This window comes from Taudactylus pleione, unplaced genomic scaffold (assembly GCF_031769625.1).
Source record: "Taudactylus pleione unplaced genomic scaffold, aTauple2 ptg000363l, whole genome shotgun sequence".
In the NCBI taxonomy this organism is placed as follows: Eukaryota; Metazoa; Chordata; class Amphibia; order Anura; family Myobatrachidae; genus Taudactylus; species Taudactylus pleione.
Window position 1 is genome coordinate 1,113,929 of NW_028284764.1, and position 21,601 is coordinate 1,135,529.

Genomic DNA, 21,601 nt, shown 5'->3' on the forward strand with positions numbered 1-21,601 from the left:
AGAACACGGTGTAGGAGGCACTTACCTCAGCCTCATTCAGATAAATGCCTTTTCCATCTTGGCTTAAGTTCTTGAATACCTCTGGAAAGAGAGAGAGAGAGAGAAATGACATGAGGTGATATAGAAATCTATGGGGGCAAATCACTCAGCTGTGATAGCCGAGAGGTCCGGCGTTCCGACCCTCTTACTAGCACCTCGCGACCACCAACATCGTAGGTTTCTCCTCGCATACCCATAGAGGTGCCCCATTCGTCCATAATTTAAGCTTGGTTGCACTCACAAGCTGTATCATCATCCCATCTGCTGCTTACAATTCAGGGTTATTCAACATGCGGCCCTCCAGCTGCTGTGGAACTACAGATCCCAGCATGCCCTGCTGCAGTTTACGCATGCCATGACAGCAAAACTGCGGCAGGGCATGCTGGAATGTGCAGTTTCACAGCAGCTGGAGGAGTGTGTTGAATACTCCTGGCCTACACGTTCTGTTGCTTGCGCACACGTCAGCCACACGGACAAAACATACACACTCCATGCCAAGCAGACACAATGAGTGAGCGCAATGCTCTGCACGTCTTCTTATCACACATCAATAAATGTCCCTTCCCCACGTCCTACCTGTCCCGCTGGCCGGCGGTGACGATGGCACAACATGGGGAAGGGACGAGTCGAGCCAGGAGCAGGTGAACGTGGAGCCGGTGGCAGGGACATTGTGCGGTGCGGCCTACGAGGCACTGCTAGAGGGAGGAGGAGCACAGCTTGCATTAGTGGGCAATGCACAACTGCAAACAACAGGGGGCAGAGCACTGCTCCCAATTGACTCCTTTCCACCCTCTATGAGGCCCCTAACACCGGCCTTTGTCAATCTGAGGTGTTACCGTCACTGTACAAAGTGACGCCCCATCTAGCTCCCAGTACAGATATAAGTGCCACCCAGTTTTCATAGCTAGAACCTGATGTTTGGAATACAATCATTTAAAAATGCCCAGATCAATAGAAGACCCCAAATAGGACAAATGAATAGATAATTTACATCAAATTGGCATCTGTTCATGACAATAAACGGAATTCATGTTTTAGCTTTTCTATATGGACCTTATTCTGGGTTAATGTAGAAAGGCTACAATAACTGGGCATGTTTATACAGTGCTCTCCCTCAGAAAGGATGGAGGCAGCCATTTTGTGATAGGAGCCTTTATACAGGAGAATTAAACCTATCAATTTACTATGAGTTGGGGGCATCAGCGAGTTACGCTGAGACCAATATTCATGATGCTGCAGCCTATCCATTCACTCAGTCCTAGTGACACAGCTGAGGCGTGAGGCACTGCGTGGCCCATGGACACTAGGCAGCTTATGTAATAGGGTGCGATCTGGTGCCGCTGTGGGAACTCTTGCGAGTCTCCCCGTATTTTTAAAGCGCAATCAGCTTTTAAAAATATGGGAAGACTTGCAAGAGTTCCCGCAGAGGCACCAGATCACACCCTATTATGTAAGTACCTAAGACTGGATTCTTAGAGGGATATTTACTAAAGCAGGTTTTTAGAGGTGGAGTTGTTACCCATAGCAACCAATCAGATTCTACTTATCATTTATCTAGCACCTTCTAGAAGATAATAGCTAGAATCTGATTGGTTGCTATGTGCAACATCTCCATTTTTAAAAACTCTCACTTTAGTAAATATACCCTTTATACTGGGCATTTTTCATGTGTTATGACATCCCGGGAGTAGGGAAACTGCCCTTTGCAATCAGTGTAATGTCTTTTTGGTGACATGGCGTACCTCCATTGATTTCCATCCTCAGCATGAGGCACACGAAATTCTCAAAATTGATTTTCAGGGACGAGTTGCCGTATCGCAGCGCCAATAGGTTGTAGAACTGAGGACCTAATGTGTTTCCTTCTGGCGCACACACAGGAAAAAAAAGAGAAAATAAACATTGGGTGAAATAACAACGGCATGTTATAGAATATTTCTATTCCCCCCCAGTGCCTATCTCAGCACTGATCTAAACTCGACAAGGCTGATGGATAGTCTACGCGTTCTATTGGGCAGATAGCAGAATCAACGGGACGGCAGAAATACAACGTATTTCCATCCGTATAGGGGACGCACGCCCCTGAAATGCTGAATACAGGTCACACATGCTGCCTATCTTGTGTATGATCTGTAGATGTTTCGCTGAAGCGTCACAGATGAGAAAATTCTGGTTTGTTTGAATAATCGCAGCCAATACACCAACAGCCCCCTGCTCCTGTGTGACTTTCCCCCTCCCCTCGTGAAGGTGAAGCATTAAATATTTTACCTTTCTCCTGCACTGCAGCCTGCAGGTCATTCAGTTTCAAATATCCCGATTTATCAATGTCTCGCCTCTGAAAAATCTCCTATGGAAACAATGAGATTACAAGGTTAATACAGTATTCCCCTTATTTTTTTATTTTTTTGCTTCTCGCACGGCTTAAAAATAGAATTGTTTCAGTCCCTGCACCCAGCGAATCCCATAAATCTCAATTTCAGTCTGAGCAAACAGAACATTATTTAATGCATCTGGGAAGATTAGCTGGGAGCGACCTTTCAATGGCTCCGCGTTGTACAAGGGCAAAGCCGCACTTGCTCTATTATTATGGGTGTGTAGGCCAAACAGAAACCATTATATATATATATTATAAGGGTGCAATGTGTAAGTGTATCTGCTTTACTGTGTCAGGAGTCAGGCCTATTTATCATCTAACGGTGGTGACGGGAAAAAGACACCGCTAGGGCCACACTGCGGCCCTCCCAGCCTTCCCCAGGGGCCCCCGGCTCCTTCCTGCTGTATTGATAGACGTTTTCGCTATAGCTTAACACTTGTTCAAAACACCTGCTAATGGGTTGTTACCAGTGGCGGCTCCAGAGGTGAGGCTGCAGCACAGTCCAAAATTCAAATAGGGGAGCCACACCAACTGCCAGCGAGTCTCGTCCGGCGACGTTTGGAGTGGCAGTTGGTGTGGCTCCCCTATCTGTGCTCCACCCCCATCTTTGGAGCCACCACTGGATGTTACAGATAAGTGTTCCGACCGTGTTCTGTTAATTCTGTGTGCATTCTGCATAATTATCCCTGGGACGCACCTACTGTAGCGCCCCTTTACTCCAATAACCGCAAAGCCCGATCGTCTCTGCTGCCGAGACACGTAGCCTATTTGTCTACAGACCCCACCGACACTACACAGAATGACCCCCCCCACGGTAACCTTTTAGTTGATGGTAGAATTATCCATTATGCAGATGCACTAGTGGCCCCAGAAGGACTAGCATGTCTGGGGCCCCCACACATGTTACACACAGCAAAGCTGCACGCTGTCACTTACCTGGTAAGAGATTACTCGCTGCCAGAGACCGTAAAACTCGATCATATTCAGTGTCCCAGATGCATTTACCTGTGATGTAAGTTAAGGCGTAGAACAATACCCTGATGGGTTTCATTTAATCACAACCTACATACATGGGATTATTCCATTGGGTACACATTGATTAATATATACACTTTTCATGATATAACTCAGACTGGTCTTACACTATTGTTCCCATATAATTCACTAACTAATCATTTATTTATAACTATTAATCACAGATTTGTTTCCAGTGTCACTTGTTGAGCACAGGGCGCCTCCATTGGCGGGCAGTAACCCCACCTGGGCCACAGAAAACAGTCACACACTTTCCTGCTGTCATGGAACGTCTGGCTGACGCGTTTCACTGTGAATGGTGTCATCGTGGCTCACCTCTTACTGCAAGGTTACACAAGTCGTGGCATTTGAGGACTGTGATGGCGCGATTAACTGTCTTACTCCCCCCACCCCGTCACAAAAACCCCTGAAGGCTCTAGGATCTTGGTAACAACGAGATGGCAGAATGCTATGTATAAATTGGCTCCCTTAGTAAATAAACTAGGGATTTGCAGGCTTGGATTAGTTCGGATCTTCTCGCCAAAAATGGGGTCTCAGAAAGAGGAAAAACGTCATCTTTCATGGACAAACATCATCATTCCTGGACAAAAGTCCATGAAAGATGATGTTTGTCCATGAAAGATGACGTTTTGCCTCTTTCTGAGACCAAATTTTTGGCGGGAAAATTCCGAACCTGGCGGGAACATCCGAACTAATCCGAGCCTGCACATCCTTAAAATAAACCAGTTTAGCGTTAACTTTTTGGGGAAAATGTAATAGGTTTCAGATCTTTCTAAATTCTTTTTTAATTAGCAATGTTATTAAAAGGTAAAACCCGACGAACTTTCGTCTTTAATAACTTTGTGGTTTTATAAACGGGCGTCAAACTTGCAGATAATTGCAGCCTCTTGCATTTTCCCTTAGTTTTTTTTTTTTTTTTTGAAGATCACCAATACATAACTCTTCTAGTTTTACTGCAGCTTCCCTAATCGCTGCACCCACAGTGCTGGGCTTAAAGGAAAAAAATATATATATATACAGCTAAATGCCTTTCAGCGAGTGATGAATATACTGTAAAATACACACTCGGCGAATCCATGCTCCTAATGAAATGCTTCGTGTAATTCACTGAAAATAAAAGTGCTCCTGATTCACTGTAATGGTTGGAGAGGGCCCCGGGGGGAATTCTAAGAAGTTCACAAATCAAAGTGTTTTCTGCAAAAAACACCAGAAAGGATACATCCAACTGAGCCATAATGACTTTGCAAGCGTCTAGGCTGAACTTGACTGGTGCAAGCCTCACACCTAGGATAAAATGCAGACAGCATGTAAATGGAAAAGTCCTATACAGTTCAGAATCAAATCACTGACAAATGAAACAAATCAGATAGCAACAAGCACAAGGAAAACATTCAGCGACCCGCTAGCGAGGGATTTCATTGAGCGTGTTATACAATGATTAACAGCTGTACCAGCCGTGGAACGCAGGCACACGAGGGCTAGCATTTGTTAATAAATCAAGATAATTAGCAATTATTGAATTGTAACAAAGTGAGATCAATTAAAGTAACTACAACTTAATAAAGTGCGATGATAAATTTATTTGTGATTCATGTCTACTCGCCACAGGGGAACGCAGGCGCGGTTTTGTGCTGGTGACTTAGCACCGCGCTGGCTAGAAGGTGTTATATCAAGTCAGGTTGCTATAGAGGGAAAGGGAATCTGCAGCAAGTGACTGTAAATAGGATATTTGCTAACAAGAAGTGATATCAGAGAATGCAGCCCAATTTCTGCCGTCCTCTGTTGCGATATCAGGTGGGGATCAGTACTAGGTAACTATACACTGATTTGCACTTCGATGCACCAATATCTAAACGACCATCACCCGATTCAGTGGTGCACTCAGTTGTAGGCGCAATTCTTAATGCTAATGCCGTGCCCAATGGACTTCCCACTGAGATGCCCACCAGCTGCGGGTCTAATCCGTCGCTGTGCGTGGTAAGACGCGCCATTGGTGGCTCCATTGAAGATTGTGACAGGCCTATGGAGGCGCAGATACTCCGTTGGAACATGGCTACGTTATTAGACACAGTCACTGAGCGCAATATGCCCATGACACGCCCAGGTCTGGCTAGCCACCGGCATTACCACCCAGAAACGGCAAAGTTCCATCCCTCTGCGCGGAATTTTGATCTGCGTATAATAGCATGCGCTGACCTAAAGCATCGGCCAATTGCGTGCGGTATCGATACTATGTGCACCAATGCATCAGGCCCTTAGTCTGCTAAAGCTTGATATATTGCTGCCAACACACACTTACATTATATATATATATATATATATATATATATATATATGTGTGTGTGTGAATGTATATATATATATATATTTATTGATTTATATATACAGTGCAGTACATACTACAGATACTGTAGATAGATTGATAAAAAAAAAACAGTGACTGCAGCTATTGAGGGATATTTGTTAGTAAATACGAGCCGTCAGACACTGTGATATACTGCAGAGCTGTGATGCTCTATATAATTTGTCACTTACTTGTCCACATTCCTTTATTGAGCAGCATCTGCAACTGGGAGACATTGATTTCTGGGTGCTGTGGATGGGAAATACAGAGCATTAATACTGTACCCTGCCCCCATTGGCTTAGAGCATGGAGTCCGGCATTGTGAATGCACATTATAGGCAAGTCCCCTGGATTGCTATGGTTGGTCTGCTTCAGGGAATCGCATTATAACACATTTCTCCTTTTTTGCACATTTTAACACTTTTACTGTTTGTTTATTGTTTATTTTATTTGTATTTTCACTTCTCCATCCTATATATGCAGCTGTAGCTGCTCTTATCTATCTTACTTTACACCTCACCTTTCTCATTAGAGCGATGCCCTGGGGTGGCTCGGCTGAGCTGGTTTGGGGGTGTCCTGCTCCCTGGATTGTAACCCCTGTATGTTATGGACCTACCCTACAGAGGTTACCTGGATATGGTGGGTAGGCCCTGAACCTTGGCCATGATTATGCTAAAAGCCTCTATTTACTGCAAAATGTATTTATATATATATAAGTAATTGGAGTTGTGCATCTGTGATTTTTTTTTTTGTGTGTCTGCATTAATACTGGTGTTCTTGGTCTTTGCCTGGAGAATTAACGCGTTTCGCCTGCAGCCATCATGGGAGCTGAAAATACCTGCGGCCAGCTCATGTGCTAAGGTGTATTACATACACACCCCATACTGTATGTATACATCCACATTACATAACACATATAATGAGGCCACGCTACCTAGTCACAGTGGAGACGCCATATTGTTGACTAAATGAGAGGTCGTGCCGTCAGGAGCCCCAGCTGGGCAGTAATTTGATTTGTGATTTATTCTGAAATTGCCTAAATCGTCATTGTATCCTCAGGCCCCTGTGAGCTTATAACACATGATCTCAGCGACTATTCTCTCACCTTCTCAAAATATCTCCAGATTTCCAGATCATCCTGTTTGTCAGCAATTTTCTGTTGGAAATAAGAATAATTATTATTTGCTGTGTGTAAGAGGGATAAAAACACAAACCTAGCAATTGAAGTATTCACACTTCATAAACGTAAAGGATTACATGTTGCCTAATATCTTGTGATCCATAACATAATCACGACATGTAGACCCATGGGTTTTCAGTCACCTCTTTATATTGCCAAACAGAATGCAAAGCTGATCCCTGTGTGTGGCTGTATCCTGTGCTGAGCTTTGTCATAACCAAGGTCAATAACAAGAAATCTATCCTGATGATATAATGACCTGACTGAAAAGCACTGACGCGTTTAGTAAAAGGGTCCGGAAGTTATGTATCAACCAACACCTAACATCTATGTGAATGCAGCTGTTAGTGATACTGTTATGGAGTCGCTGTGTGGTCCCTGTCAGACTGGATTAAGGGAAAGGGTTTGAGACTATTTCTCGAGATGACAGAACTGTCTCTCTCTCTCTCTCTCTCGGCTACGACAAGCGAATTTACTGTGATAAGGGCACAGTGCTCCCTACATAACATCTGTTATCTCTGACATGGAAGGACCTCATTAAAATGGTAATTACATTGGTAGTCACGATACGGGGTAATGAGGGAGCCCAGCTTGTCATGTAAACATATTTTGTTTTGGTAAAAACTAATCTGGTCGGCAGGGAGAATGAAATAATCTCACAGGCGCCAATGACACAAAGGATGAAAGTGTGTGTATGTATGTATTTATATATATATATATATATATATATAGGTACTGCATTTATGGAGGGTAATCAGTTGCTCGTTTGTGAGAAACAATTTGTATTTCAGTGTTGTTTGTCTTATTAAGGACTAAGTAGCATTGTTCTGGTCATACTATAAGGGGTCTATTTACTAAGCAGTGTTAGGAGACAGAGTGAAAAGTGATAAGAAAGTGATAAGGTACCAGCCAATCAGCTCCCAACTGTCATTTTTCAAACACAGCCTGTGAGATGACAGTTAGGAGCTGATTGGCTGGCACCTTATCACTTTTCACTCTGGGCCTGATTCAGACCCGCTCGCGAGCGCTTGCAAGCAGGTCGATCTTGCCCAAGTGCGCATGCGCACGACGGAGGCGGCTCCGTCGGGCGCACGCGCGAGACCCGAATATCGATGGCCAAGCCGTCGTTATGGGTCTCGCACCAAAGGGGGCATGCTGTCGATGGTGATTGACAGTACGCCCCCGTTGGTGGGCGTGCCGGGGGCGTGGCTGCCCAGATGGAGCCATTCCCATCACTAGTGATGTCAGTGGGAGTGCTTTTGGCTCTGATAGAGCCAAAAGAACTCCAGGGCTTGCGGCAGCGAGACCCTACCGCAAGTGTCTCGTCGCAAGCCCGATGGTCGCGATGGTCTTGGCCGCTCGCTATAGCTGCGGGAGGCCGCTCCAAAAGGTAGGAGGGACGGCCCTGATTCAGAGCGAGCGCTCTGTCAGAGCGTCCGGCTCTGAATCAGGGCCTCTGTCTCCTAACACTGCTTAGTAAATAGACCCCTAAGTGTCCTCCTGATCCTGCATTTCTTACCTTGCAGCACAGAATATTTGTGTTCTTCCCTTGTTCCCTGCAATGAAACATGTACATGTGTTACATATGTTACTATGCTGGATATAAAACACATAAAGGATCATACAGGCCTGATTCAGAAATGTACATTAATCCAATATTTACGTAAATCTCCGATGTTCAATGATATGCGTATATGAAAGAACTGCACTGCGCATGTGCAGATCTGGTCCTGCGCCGCCGATCGCAGTGCCCCAGAAGCAGCAGCAAGATTGACATCCTGATGGCGTTTGGGGGGCAGCGACAGGGAGCGTTCCAGAAAATGTCAGCCTCGTTTTCTGGGCTTGCCGCAGCCAGAGGCTCCGTCCTTGAACCTGAGGGTCAGTCAGATGCCCAATGTCCCCGCACTTGGGGCCTGATTCAGAGCAGGACGCAATTAGCGCTCGCTCGTCCAGAAAATAGGGGTGGCTATTCAAATCAACCGTTCGCTCTTTGCGGTCTGTTCACACCTCTAGGTCTGAACGTGCGAACAAAACTTGCGGTCGTTTTTTGGAAAAATACGCCCCCTGGCCGCTCGCATCCTACGTCATGTCCGTAATTTATTAGATTAATCGAGTACATCGACCAGCGTATGAACTGCTCGCAAATTCTTGTGGTTGGTTTCTGCTACCACAATCTTGCGAGCAGTTCTGGCTATAAAATAACCCAGTGACGTGGTCAATGACGCTGCTGTTTTAATTATGCACACCCATAAAACGCCCGTTTTTACCTTTAAGCACGCCTGCGATCGGATCTCCACTCCCCGTTTTCAAGTACCTTCTCCTGTTACCACCCACATACGCCTCCTCCTGTCACTCAAATTATCAGGCATTCGCTATTTTGCGAGCACATGAATTTCGACCGCACTGACTGGTTCGCGCATGCGTATAAAGATCCGTACGCATGCGCAGTTGGGCAAACATCTCTCGGAGCGAACGAGCGGCCGCTTACGAGCGGCTCTGAATCAGGCCCTTGATCCGATGTTGATCTTCGGACACAGCATCGAATCAGCGAAGCTGGCAATGAGCGTCTTCTTACTTGAGACGCCTACTGCGGCTTTTGCATAATTTCGCACAGGCGCTGCGTACAAAAACGCGGTGGAAGGAGGATTTAGCGTTCGTCTCTGAATCAGGGTCATTATGCGCAACATTGTGTGTTCTTAACACTGACATGTACACCCACATCCTGAAATCCATCAGCGTTGTATGCCCCTGCTCGTACAGCGTCTGCAATCTATTTACCTGCGCGGATCAGTTCTTACCGGGACTGACAATAAGCCATTCAATCATTAGAGCTCGTATCAGGGTTAGGCTACAAACCTCACCCGAACGGTCCGCATTTTAAGGATATCCATGATTAAGCACAGGTGACTTAATTAGTACCTCAGTCAGTTTCATTATACCATCTGTGCACAAACATGGATATCCTTAAAACCTTGGGGTCATTCAGACCCACTCGCGAGCGGCAGTACACTCGCAAGTGGGTCGATGTTCCCCACTGCGCATGCGCACGACGGAGGGAGCTCCGTCGTGCGCATGCGCGAGACCCGGCGAGCGACGGGCTTCCCATCGCTCCGGGTCTCGCACTAAAGGGGGCGTGCTGTCGATGTTGATTGACAGCACGCCCGCTTTGGTGGGCGTGCCGGGGGCGTGTCTGCCAGACGGAGGCGTTCCCATGGGAACGCCTACCGTCTGAAGCCGGCCCCACTGACATCACTAGATGATAGAGCCAAAATCACTCCAGGGCTTGTGGCTGGGAAACCCGACCGCAGGGTTTCCTTCGCAAGTCCGATGGTCGCGATGGTCAAGACCATCGCGACCATCTTGTTGGACGCTCGTATATGCTGTGGATGGTGACCCACAGCTATACGAGCGTCCAGGAGGACGCTCCATTTTAATGGAGGAGGGCGCTGATTCAGAGCGAGCGCTCTGGTCAGAGCGCCCGGCTCTGAATCAGGGCCCTTGACTGTTAGGGTGCCTCAAGGACGTGAGTTTGGAGAACCTCAGGTGAAACTACGTCTGTAGAACTCGCTGCCTCGTTATACTGTAATACACTTTGGACAATGGGAGGTTTGAGCGTCCCCTGTCTGACGTATATATATGTCCTTTACTGGAACATTTGCTTTGTTGTATTTTTACTTCCTGTGCCCCAAAGGCTGACAATTGGTAGAACTCATAATTTGGAGAGGTAACCATGGTACTTACTCTAGGAGATGCTTCCTGGAAAAGACCCGAAGAATGAACTCACACTCTTCTCCGGGCTCCGCGGTGGACGGGACAATGACGTAGGACCCGGGGAGCAGCTGGAAGTCTTGCGTCACCTCGCGCTCGTTGATGAAAACGCACTTGTTATTGACTGGGCGGTTGTTGGCAAAGAACGCCTGAGGTAGCTTGCTTCCAACGCCTTGGTACTGCGCGGAGGAGAGACATAAAGTGCGATACATCTTACATCACCCTTCAATGGTGGCCAATTAATGGATAAATTGTCGTGTATTCATGAAACATGCAGATTATAATATAAGTCGCTAGAAAGGCATTGGAGCCATTTGATAATGATTTGTGATAACACAAAGCATTCAGTGCTGCTAGCTAAAAGCAGTGTCAGAGGACAAACCCCATGGACATCTGACGGGTTTGGTATGAAAGATCTACATAAAAAAATAGACAATGTCTAGATAGACCCCAAATGGTAGACAGTCAATAGGTAGACAGGGACAAAAGGTCAACATGGATGTAGATAGACTGGTACAAAAGGTCAACAGGGTCAAAAGGTTGACACAATAATGGTCGACACGTTTTTTTATTTTCTAACCCTAATCTTCACACTAACCCTCCCATTGGTGCCTAACCCTAACCATCCCTCCTGGTGCTTAACCTTAACTGTTGGGGTATGTGCCTAACGCTAACTGTCACTCCTAGTGTCTAACCCTCCGGTAAGTGCCTAACTGTCCCTCCTAGTGTCTAACCCTCCGGTAAATGCCTAACTGTCACTCCTAGTGCCTATCCCTAACTGTTAGCGTAACTGCCTAACCATCCCTCCTGGTGCTTAACCCTAACCGTCGGGGTATGTGCCTAACTCTAACTGTCCCTCCTAGTGTCTAACCCTCCGGTAAGTGCCTAACTGTCACTCCTAGTGTCTAACCCTTTGGTAAGTGCCTAACTGTCACTTCTAGTATCTAACCCTCTGGTAAATGCCTAACTGTCACTCCTAGTGCCTATCCCTAACTGTTAGCGTAACTGCCTAACCATCCCTCCTGGTGCTTAACCCTAACCGTCGGGGTAATTGCCTAACTCTAACTGTCCCTCCTAGTGTCTAACCCTCCGGTAAATGCCTAACTGTCACTCCTAGTGCCTATCCCTAACTGTTAGCGTAAGTGCCTAACCCTAACCATCCCTCCAAGAGCCTAACCCTCCGGTAAGTGCCTAACCATAAAAAAAACATATCTCGGCAATTTTTGTGTTGACCATTTCAGTGTTCAGCCTTTTCACCCTGTCGACCTTTTGCACTTGTCTATTTTCGTCCATGTCGACCTTTCATGTGTCGACCTTCTATTCTTGTCTACCTATTGACTGTATACCATTAGGGGTCTATTCTAGATATACACTGTCGCCCTTTTTAGTGTAGATCCATTTACTGGAACCCACGCCCCGACAGCCGGACTTTTTTGGAACTTTTTGGACAGTCACAGAAAAATGGCCGCCTCAGTGACGTCACCGCTTCCTGGTGGAGCAATGGCCGCAGGCAACATGGCTGCTTCCACTACGCTTCAGTGGCAGCTGCACCCTAATGCTTATGACGTAGCTGATTCACTTCACATTCGTAGCTCAGCCAATTAAAACGGGGAAAAAAAAGGGTGGAAAGGAAAAACCCCGACGTATGAGCGTGACTGTAAAACGCCACCAATTTATAGGTCTATATTTAGTTTTGTTTTTGTTTTTTTCCTCCTCTGAAGTATCTATGCCTCTGGCTTGTAAAAAAATGAACACACTGCTGCAGGTTGTAGTCAATATCTGGATTTATTATCCTTCAAAGCCTGCGACGGGCTGCGGGTGTACAACCTTCAGCATTAATCTTCCCGTTCAATAAAACCTGCATTTGACCTCCCAGTATCCAGTGATTACTATTGTGCCGTCACAGCGGCTATCAGCAGGCACCGCTGCCCCCATCGTTCTGCTGTTGGCCAAGCGTGCAATTATGGATAATAATTATTATTATTAAATTACAGCGAGGCTTTTGAAAATGAGCTGTTTTATGTGAACTTCCAAACCCGGCCCAGACTAATATTTTGTTTATGCCGTCTGCTCCAAGGTATGAATTTATTTTCTCAGGCATTACAAATGCATTGTGCCATTGATTTTGACATTATTGCAAGTGCTGGGCTAACAGAGCTATGTATAATATGGGCTCAGAGCACAGGCAATAAGAGGCAGAATTTACAATCCCGATGGCGGCCGGCTAACTAATCTCATCTAGATCCTCACGCTACTGTGTATCACATAAGACACAAAATGAGGCATTGATGGTACTCACCTCAAGAGGCACCTGCAAGACATGACAGAAAAAAAGGGCTATTAGTAAAATGTATAAATAAGATGTCATTTGTATCCTAACACCCCCCCCCCCACCTCGTATTCTTTAGTTGTGATTCTGCACAAAACTCTCTCTACATTTCTCTTTACATATTTACTGTGTGTATTTAGATTTAAATAATCTCTGCTGGTTGGTATATAATTATATGGGCGCCTCTGCTGGTAGGTATGTGACAGTGCAGGTACCTTGCTGGTTGGTATATAATCATATGGGAGCCTCTGCTGGTAGCTATGTGACAGTACAGGTACCTTGCTGGTCGGTATATAATCATATGGGAGCCTCTGCTGGTAGCTATGTGACAGTGCAGGTACCTTGCTGGTCGGTATATAATCATATGGGCGCCTCTGCTGGTAGGTATGTGACAGTGCAGGTACCTTGCTGGTCGGTATATAATCATATGGGCGCCTCTGCTGGTAGGTATGTGACAGTGCAGGTACCTTGCTGGTTGGTATATAATCATATGGGTGCCTCTGCTGGTAGGTATGTGACAGTGCAGGTACCTTGCTGGTTGGTATATAATCATATGGGAGCCTCTGCTGGTAGCTATGTGACAGTGCAGGCACCTTGCTGGTTGGTATATAATTATATGGGCGCCTCTGCTGGTAGGTATGTGACAGTGCAGGTACCTTGCTGGTCGGTATATAATCATATGGGCGCCTCTGCTGGTAGGTATGTGACAGTGCAGGTACCTTGCTGGTCGGTATATAATCATATGGGAGCCTCTGCTGGTAGGTATGTGACAGTACAGGTACCTGGCTGGTTGGTATATAATCATATGGGAGCCTCTGCTGGTAGCTATGTGACAGTACAGGTACCTTGCTGGTTGGTATATAATCATATGGGCGCCTCTGCTGGTAGGTATGTGACTATGCAGGTACCTTACTAGTTGGTATATAATCATATGGGCGCCTCTGCTGGTAGGTATGTGACAGTGCAGGTACCTTGCTGGTTGGTATATAATCATATGGGCGCCTCTGCTGGTAGGTATGTGACAGTGCAGGTACCTTGCTGGTCGGTATATAATCATATGGGCGCCTCTGCTGGTAGGTATGTGACAGTGCAGGTACCTTGCTGGTTGGTATATAATCATATGGGAGCCTCTGCTGGTAGCTATGTGACAGTGCAGGTACCTTGCTGGTCGGTATATAATCATATGGGCGCCTCTGCTGGTAGGTATGTGACAGTACAGGTACCTTGCTGGTTGGTATATAATTATATGGGCGCCTCTGCTGGTAGGTATGTGACAGTGCAGGTACCTTGTTCGCTGTATGTGTATTTAATATTAAACACTGAACCATCTATCTATAGGTATGGAAGACCCCTTATAGAGTAAATCTCAGCATACCTTAAAGACGGACAGCCCGATGTACAGAGGTGGAGACTGGTTCCTGTGCTTGTGATTCTGCTTTTGAAGCAGCGACACCAGGACATTGCAGGAATTAGTGTGTTTCTCCATGTTGTCTCCTTTCAAGAGCTTCAGCCGGTACTGGGGATTTTTCCAGTAGGACTCTACAAACAATAATGCATCAATTAGAATTATATCATGCTTCATTAAACTGCTGAGACTGCAAATCGCTCGGGTCTCACAAGGGTTTGCCCAACTGGGCAGCCAATCTCCTGGGCAATACACTGAGCAAATAGTCTACAGTCCTACAATAGGGCGCTGGGGTCTATGATGGCGCTGCGGAGAGATTGCACAGTGCTCGGGAAGGAGCGAGACAACTCTGCAAAAACAGTAGAGCGTATTATTAACGTGCTGCGCAGAATGGATTATACCGAGATGTTTCCATTGATTCAGAAAACAAAAATGAATCTTTTTTTTTTATATTATCTCGATGTTCCACCTCATTCCAGATCACCAAGTGACAGCCCAGATCACCCTACAGCCTTGTGGTACCGATAGACGGAGGTCACTTTACCTGTATATGTCATTCTGCCGCCAGCAGAGCCCCCAGCCACCCATTTCCCTGTCTGCATGGATAACGTCCACTTCTTGCCTTTCTCGTGGCTCAGGAGATCGGGGGTCAGCTTACAGATAACCAGCTCCACAAAATGGGCTTCAAAGTCTTCAATAGACATCCTGCAGCGAGGTGAGACAAAGACGCCATTCTACGTAACATATTGGGGACATCCAAGCCTGTGTTTCTGCATTTGTTTTTTAATGGCACTTATCAATGACAGGAGGTGGCCATTTTGCTCATTGGCAGACCGCAGAAGAGGTACTGTAGATGATTTGAAGAGCGGTGTTTGTGCTGGCAAATAGTTGGCATACATAATCGATTGCTCGTTTTGTTTTTGTATCCATGAGTGAAAACATTGTTTCAATTGTTCATAGACCATGGTACATAGCTGCACATTTGAGCATGCAGAAAAAAAAAAGCCAAAACGTTCTAAGCTGATTATGGATGTTGCGGGTAACCTAATTGTTGCAGTACTATTTCTGGCCACTAGGTGGCAGAGAGGCCTGCTGCCCACTCACTATTACTATATCTATCATGTGAAAATGCTATTTGGTTATTGGTGTTTACTGCATATATCTGTGTGTATATTTCACTTATATAAAAATAAATAAATATTGTTTACTACGTGCTCATTGCTGCCTTTGAACCTCTGAAGATGCTGCTAAGCTCACTTTCCTAATTACATAGAGAGGCACAGCTGAGAATACGGGAGCCTCCCTTCACTATAATGGGAGGAAAAATGGAATACAAACACTGCGTGTCTTTTATCTCACTGGGGCAGATGTACTAAGCCTTGGCGAGTGATAAATCACCAACCAATCAGCTCCTGTCATTTTTCAATCTGTAACAGTGACAGTTAGGAGCTGATTGGTTGGTACTTTATTACTCTCCACATTACTCTCACTCTCAAAGGCTCAGTACATCTCCCCCCACTGTCTCCATCAGTGATAGCTCATACTGCGCACACTGCGAGCTGCAAAACGCGCTGAACTAAATGCCATATATTATGTCCTTAGAGGCGTTATTATTATAATTACCAGAATTCTCCATCTTCTCGGGTCTTCCGCAGCAATAGTCTCTCTTTCAGGCAAAGCTGGTCCCATTTCGAGGAGCTGGCAACGAGTCACAAAGGGAAATGAATGGAAGGGGCGGCTGTGGGCTCCCAGATACATCATATAAATGACAGCGCAGACAGGTGTAAGGGATTTATCCTGCACGTTGCTTGTATCAAATGACTTACACACCGTGTTCTTGTTCCAGGATCTGCAATGCTGATGCCGACTCATCTCAGTCTGCTGAATTAAAGTAGCAATCGGCACACAGGCCTGATCCAGAGGAGCGAGGAGCGCCCATTTTTACCAAGTGGAGCAAGTATTTTGCTACTGCGTCTGCCCGTAACATTCTGCAAACCCCCTATGGCAGATGCGTTGCCCTGAGCGTACGCACAAATGCAGTTTTGTGTACAGGGGCGATGTGCGCAGTTTTGCGTACAGGGACCGTGGGAGTTCCTGGTAGGTGACAGGGAAACGGGCAGAAGTGAATGCGTGTAATAAGAGTGACGCGGACGTGTCATTGAAGGCGGTTACGTTCCACAGCCATAGAGGCCATGTTCAGGCGGAGACGCTGCACCGGCCATATCACTGTGGCAAGCGTCGATGGTGCGCCGATGCTGGCGTGTTAGGAATCACCGGCGATGTTACAGTCAGCGTGCAGAGACAGCGATAGTGGGCGCCTCAGTGCTTGCACACTCAGACGCAGGCTACTACACCAGGGGAAGTCTGATACCAGCAGTTCCATATTATGGCTGCCGCGGTTCTGCGGAATTACGCACCAGTGGCTGCAACTACAAGCACAGCTGAATCAGGCCCACAGCGTGCAGATCGCTAATTCCAATCTAACCGTGTAACATGTCTGGTTTTACATGGTTAACTAGTAGAACTTGACATCATACACAAAGGGCCCTATTGAATAAAATCGCACAACGCTAAAGCAGATATAATTATCCCAGTGACCAGTAAAACAATTCAGGATTTAGTAAAATGGTGGCATTTCTTTACTAAGTGAAAGTTTTCAACACCTGTCAAATATCTCAGTCTGAATTGTTGCAGAACGACTTTTAATGTAGTAACTGATACATAACTCAGGACTCTATAACCACAAGTGCACATTACCGCTGCTCAGGGACCACTTGGCTTACGCAAGATAAGCGCAACGGAAAATGCTGGCGCTATATAAGTACATGTTAATGAATAATAATAATAAATAAATAGCTTTGGGTGTTTATGCAACTTGATTCTTTTTTGAATTTTTATCCTTAATGATTGCCATTAAAATACTTAATAAACTGCTTAATTTAAGATCAAATTAGCTAAATGAGGTTAAATCCCTTTTTACATCACACAGAGGGTAAAGAAGCTACAACCGAACTTAGTGCCACGTTGTGTAACAAATTTATAATATACAAGAGATAAGATAGGATTTCACAAAATAATTTTTTGATAAGTAAGCCCATAGTAATTATGCATTAATTAAAAACATGTTAAACCAAATCTCGTATTGTCACCCTGTAATTACACACCGCCTCACTAGAGGGCAGTATATTACCACATACTGAATTAATAAATGTGTGTGTGGTGTATATATATATAAATTTAATTTAGTTTTATTTATTTATTTTTATTTATTTTTTTATTTTAAGTTTACCTTACCTGTCACTCCAATTTCCTTTCCATTCAATCTTTCCCCATGGGTTTCTCAGCCTGACTAAATTCTCTGTTCCGGATTTGCAGGTCACCTGGAGGGAAGGAGGTGGCAGCGTTTACTCATTTATTGAACGCAAACAGTGAAAGCTACTTTATAGAAGAGAAAGGAATTCCTCCTGGGGGTTTATCATTTTGGATTTTACCTGTCTGATTCCTGTCACGGTGTACGCGTGTCCTGCCACTAATCCATTCTTCAAAACCCTTTCAGGCTAAACAGAGAACAGAACAGAGTCACAAAATAGGTCAGGGATAAAAGCGCAGCGACAGACGTTGTCAACATACAATGGCGCTCGCTCTCCGGCTTTGTGACATTACCATCCTCAATATTACAGCGATTGCAAGCCTCAACCCCTTACAGGAAGCAATACATCACTCTGCAGATTGTCTTGAACTACAAATACCAGCACTTCCACACATGGCACTCGATTTCATTAGAAAATATGAGAACAAGCTTTATGGGAAGGCGGAACGTCAGAAAATGCTCATCATGATTTTCAGTGCATAAACATAAGTCATAATCTGGTATTACCTGCAAAATAAATATTAATGGGTTTTTTTTTTTTTCATTTTTAAGTAAACTTTTCCCTTTAATTGTAATTATTGAGTTAACATTTTTTATTATATAAGATAAATTCCCTGTCTGTGTGGAGTTTGTATGTTCTCCACATGTTTGTGATCTTATCCTCCAGTTGCTCAGTTTCCTCCCACACTCCAAAAACAAAATAACTGATAGGATAACTGGATCCTGACAACAACCAATAAATAACCCCGGTGTGTATGTGTATGTGTATGTGTGTGTACATGTGGCAGGGAATATAGCAGCTGATTATGCAGAGGACACAGATGTGCAGAACGGATCCTGCGAGCAGGGCCGGATTAAGGGGGGGGGGCGACAGGGGCGGTCGTCCCTGGGCCCCCACACACAGAGGGGCCCCCACTAGCAGCGGTGCAGCCGGTGGCTTCACCCACCGCTAGTGTCCCCTCCGCTAGTGTAGCTCCATCTTCCGGCTTCCCCCCGGGTGATGATGGCAGTGACCTCATGACGCTGACGTCTCTCCCATACTGCAGGAGAAGAGGAGCCGGAGCGGACAGCGGCGGTCGCGTCAGGAGCGGGGATTCAGGTAAGTTGTGGGGTTTTTTTGTGTGTGTGTGAGGGGCACTGCATAGGGGGGGCCGCTTCATGGGGGCAATGCATAGGACAACAACTGGCGGCACTGAATAGGGGTGGGCTACTACTGGTGGCAGTGTATAGGGAGGACTACTTCTGGGGGCAATGCATAAGGGGGGACTACTGGGGGCACTATATAATGGGCACTGCATGGGGGCACCACTACTGGGTCTGGGGGCACTACTGAGGGCACTGTATAGGGGGACCACTACTGGGGAGTTATATAAGGGGCACTGCATAGGGGGGACCAATATTGGGTCTGGGGGCACTACTGGGGGCACTGTATAGGGGGACCACTACTGGGGCATTATATAAGGGGCACTGTATAGGGGGGACCACTACTGGGTCTGGGGGTACTACTGTGGGCACTGCATACAGGGGACGGTGGTATATAGGGGCCACCACAAGTTTGTTGCCCAGAGGCCCCCACAGACCTTAATCCGGCCCTGCCTGTGAGAGCGCACGCAGTCCTCCCCATGCCGCTGCATGATTGACAGACAGAGGTGTTTGCGGGGACGGCCTGCGTTCCCAGAACGGAGACTTGTCACATGTCCATGTACGCAGACTTCCTGGCCTTGCAAGCCAGCCAGCCTGCACAAGCTGAGGCTTACTCAGCTGGCCCGTGCCGCACAACATCGCGACCATCGAACGTGATGGTGATCCCAGGCGACGGCCTCGATGGCAGCGTTGGGATCGCAGATCGTCTCTTCACTTCCGACCCCTCCCGCCACGGCCATTTTCCAGTAGTTTTACAGCGCCGGACCCCCGCGCCAACGTGGGACTCCGTAGAGGTAAGTAATATTATGGGTGCAGGGTGTGCGGTGCGGGGCCCCCCTGGACCCAGGGGACCGTGTTCCCCGCACACCCTGCACCCACTATAGATACGACCCTGGACAGGAGTAAGTATCCTAACCCTGTTGTGATTTTGACCACCGGGATCCCAAGAGCTGGCATCCCGTTCCCAACCCGTATAAATGGCCGATACTAATTACATTTACAAACTTAAAGCAATGTGATATCACATACTAATTTCATTTTAAAACACATAAATGCTTTAAGATCAGAAAAACATTTGTTAATAAAATTAAACCTGTAATTATATACTTTGATTGGAGGCTGAAGAGTAAGGGGGTAATGGGGGCAGGACGATCCCGATTTCAGGGCTCTGTACAGCCATCCTGACTGAGAAAACTTTGTATTCCGGGTCAGAAGGTTTTTGAGGAAAATCTTCCGTCCGATACTGCACAGTGGGGTAGGAAAACACCCCTGGGAGCATGGTGGTACCTCCATCGGGTCTGGTATGACAAAGTCAACATTTCCAACATGTTGACATTTGACTGTCGACATTCAGAGCCTGTCTACATTGTTGTATTGACATTCTGATAGTCAACGTTCTGAGCGGATCTGGCCATGCCCCCTCTACTTATCTGCCTTAATACCAACACTTGATAAAGTAGGGTAGACGCGCCGGAAAGGACAGGGTGCAAAAACATTGTTGTACAGAGTTCATGGTTCTTACTCCTGACGTAGTCTGGCAGCCCATTAAAGACCCGCTGTACGCTGCACGTAACATGGTCTGCCACAGGTCAGGGTGACAACGATCCAGCTTGATGGTCATGTTGACGCCGCCGGTGAAATCCACCAAAGCCTCAGACACCTGACCGATCTGTAGGTCTTCATAGGAGCCACAGAGCCTGTTAAAGACACCAGAGAGGAAAATATTTTAGCTACCTCCGGCCACCAGGGGTCACTACAAACTTTGGAAATCAGACTTTTATCTTTTCAAACTCAACCAATACGTGTTGGCTGAACTCGCCATCTAAAGATGGGTACACACTTGTCCAATCCCCCGGGGATCCAACTCCAGACCAGACTGTTGACAAAATCCTACCAAAAACCTAGGTCACAGATGCAGCACCCAATCTATGCCTACCCACCAGTGCAATTTTGCAGCAGATCCCCAATCTGCATCTGCTGAAACAATCTACTGATAGGATTGAGTCACCGTACACAGTCTTCCAATCTCACAGGGATGAATTGGGAGAAGAATTGGACAAACCAGTCTTAAGCTGGGTACACACTAGGACGACGGATCGTCCTTTCAGCCAAATCGCCATCGTATCTGATGACTGCTAAGTGCATACACACTTACCAATCGTCGGCCCGATGTGTCGTGCCTGATGTCACAACTGGGCAGGCATTTACATGTATCCGCCCAGTTGTGATGTCAGCACCGGCAGCCTCTGCAGCAAGCGTACGGCCGGTCTGCCCGTACACACAGCACGATGTGCCAAAATATCTGCAGATATATCGGCCATCGGCTGTGATGCACAACTGATGCGATATGTCTGTGAGCGAGTAAGCTTTTAAACCTCTTCTCACCAGCTATTGCGAGGATTGATATCATTAATATTAAATTCCTTCATTCTCCTTAGACGTAAAATTATTCATTACTCTCAAGCATCCATGTTACATTTCCAGATACCTGAGGCAGAAGCCTGATTAAAATAAATATGCCATGCTATTGATGCTGGCAGTAATGTATGCAAGTACAAATACTGGACACTCCAAACGGCATGTAGTCAGAAAGCCGACGGTCTAAATGCCGACTGCC

General features: G+C 46.2%; 1 protein-coding gene across 1 annotated transcript in view; it reads right to left on the reverse strand.

The window, feature by feature from the left end:
* The window catches only part of LOC148508502 (calpain-14-like), a 58,403-nt gene that overhangs the window by 11,622 nt on the left and 25,180 nt on the right, over window positions 1-21,601 (reverse strand). Inside the window, exons 6-22 of the mRNA XM_088444423.1 lie at window positions 20,507-20,681; window positions 17,963-18,028; window positions 17,766-17,851; window positions 16,095-16,169; window positions 15,016-15,176; window positions 14,442-14,605; window positions 13,037-13,048; window positions 10,711-10,916; window positions 8,489-8,525; window positions 6,895-6,945; window positions 5,981-6,038; window positions 4,665-4,729; window positions 3,347-3,415; window positions 2,305-2,383; window positions 1,782-1,901; window positions 616-734; window positions 26-79 (exon numbers count right to left, since the gene is read on the reverse strand). Of these exons, the coding sequence (XP_088300549.1) occupies window positions 26-79; window positions 616-734; window positions 1,782-1,901; window positions 2,305-2,383; window positions 3,347-3,415; window positions 4,665-4,729; window positions 5,981-6,038; window positions 6,895-6,945; window positions 8,489-8,525; window positions 10,711-10,916; window positions 13,037-13,048; window positions 14,442-14,605; window positions 15,016-15,176; window positions 16,095-16,169; window positions 17,766-17,851; window positions 17,963-18,028; window positions 20,507-20,681 (1,597 nt within the window). The remainder of the gene's footprint in view (window positions 1-25; window positions 80-615; window positions 735-1,781; window positions 1,902-2,304; window positions 2,384-3,346; window positions 3,416-4,664; window positions 4,730-5,980; window positions 6,039-6,894; window positions 6,946-8,488; window positions 8,526-10,710; window positions 10,917-13,036; window positions 13,049-14,441; window positions 14,606-15,015; window positions 15,177-16,094; window positions 16,170-17,765; window positions 17,852-17,962; window positions 18,029-20,506; window positions 20,682-21,601) is intronic.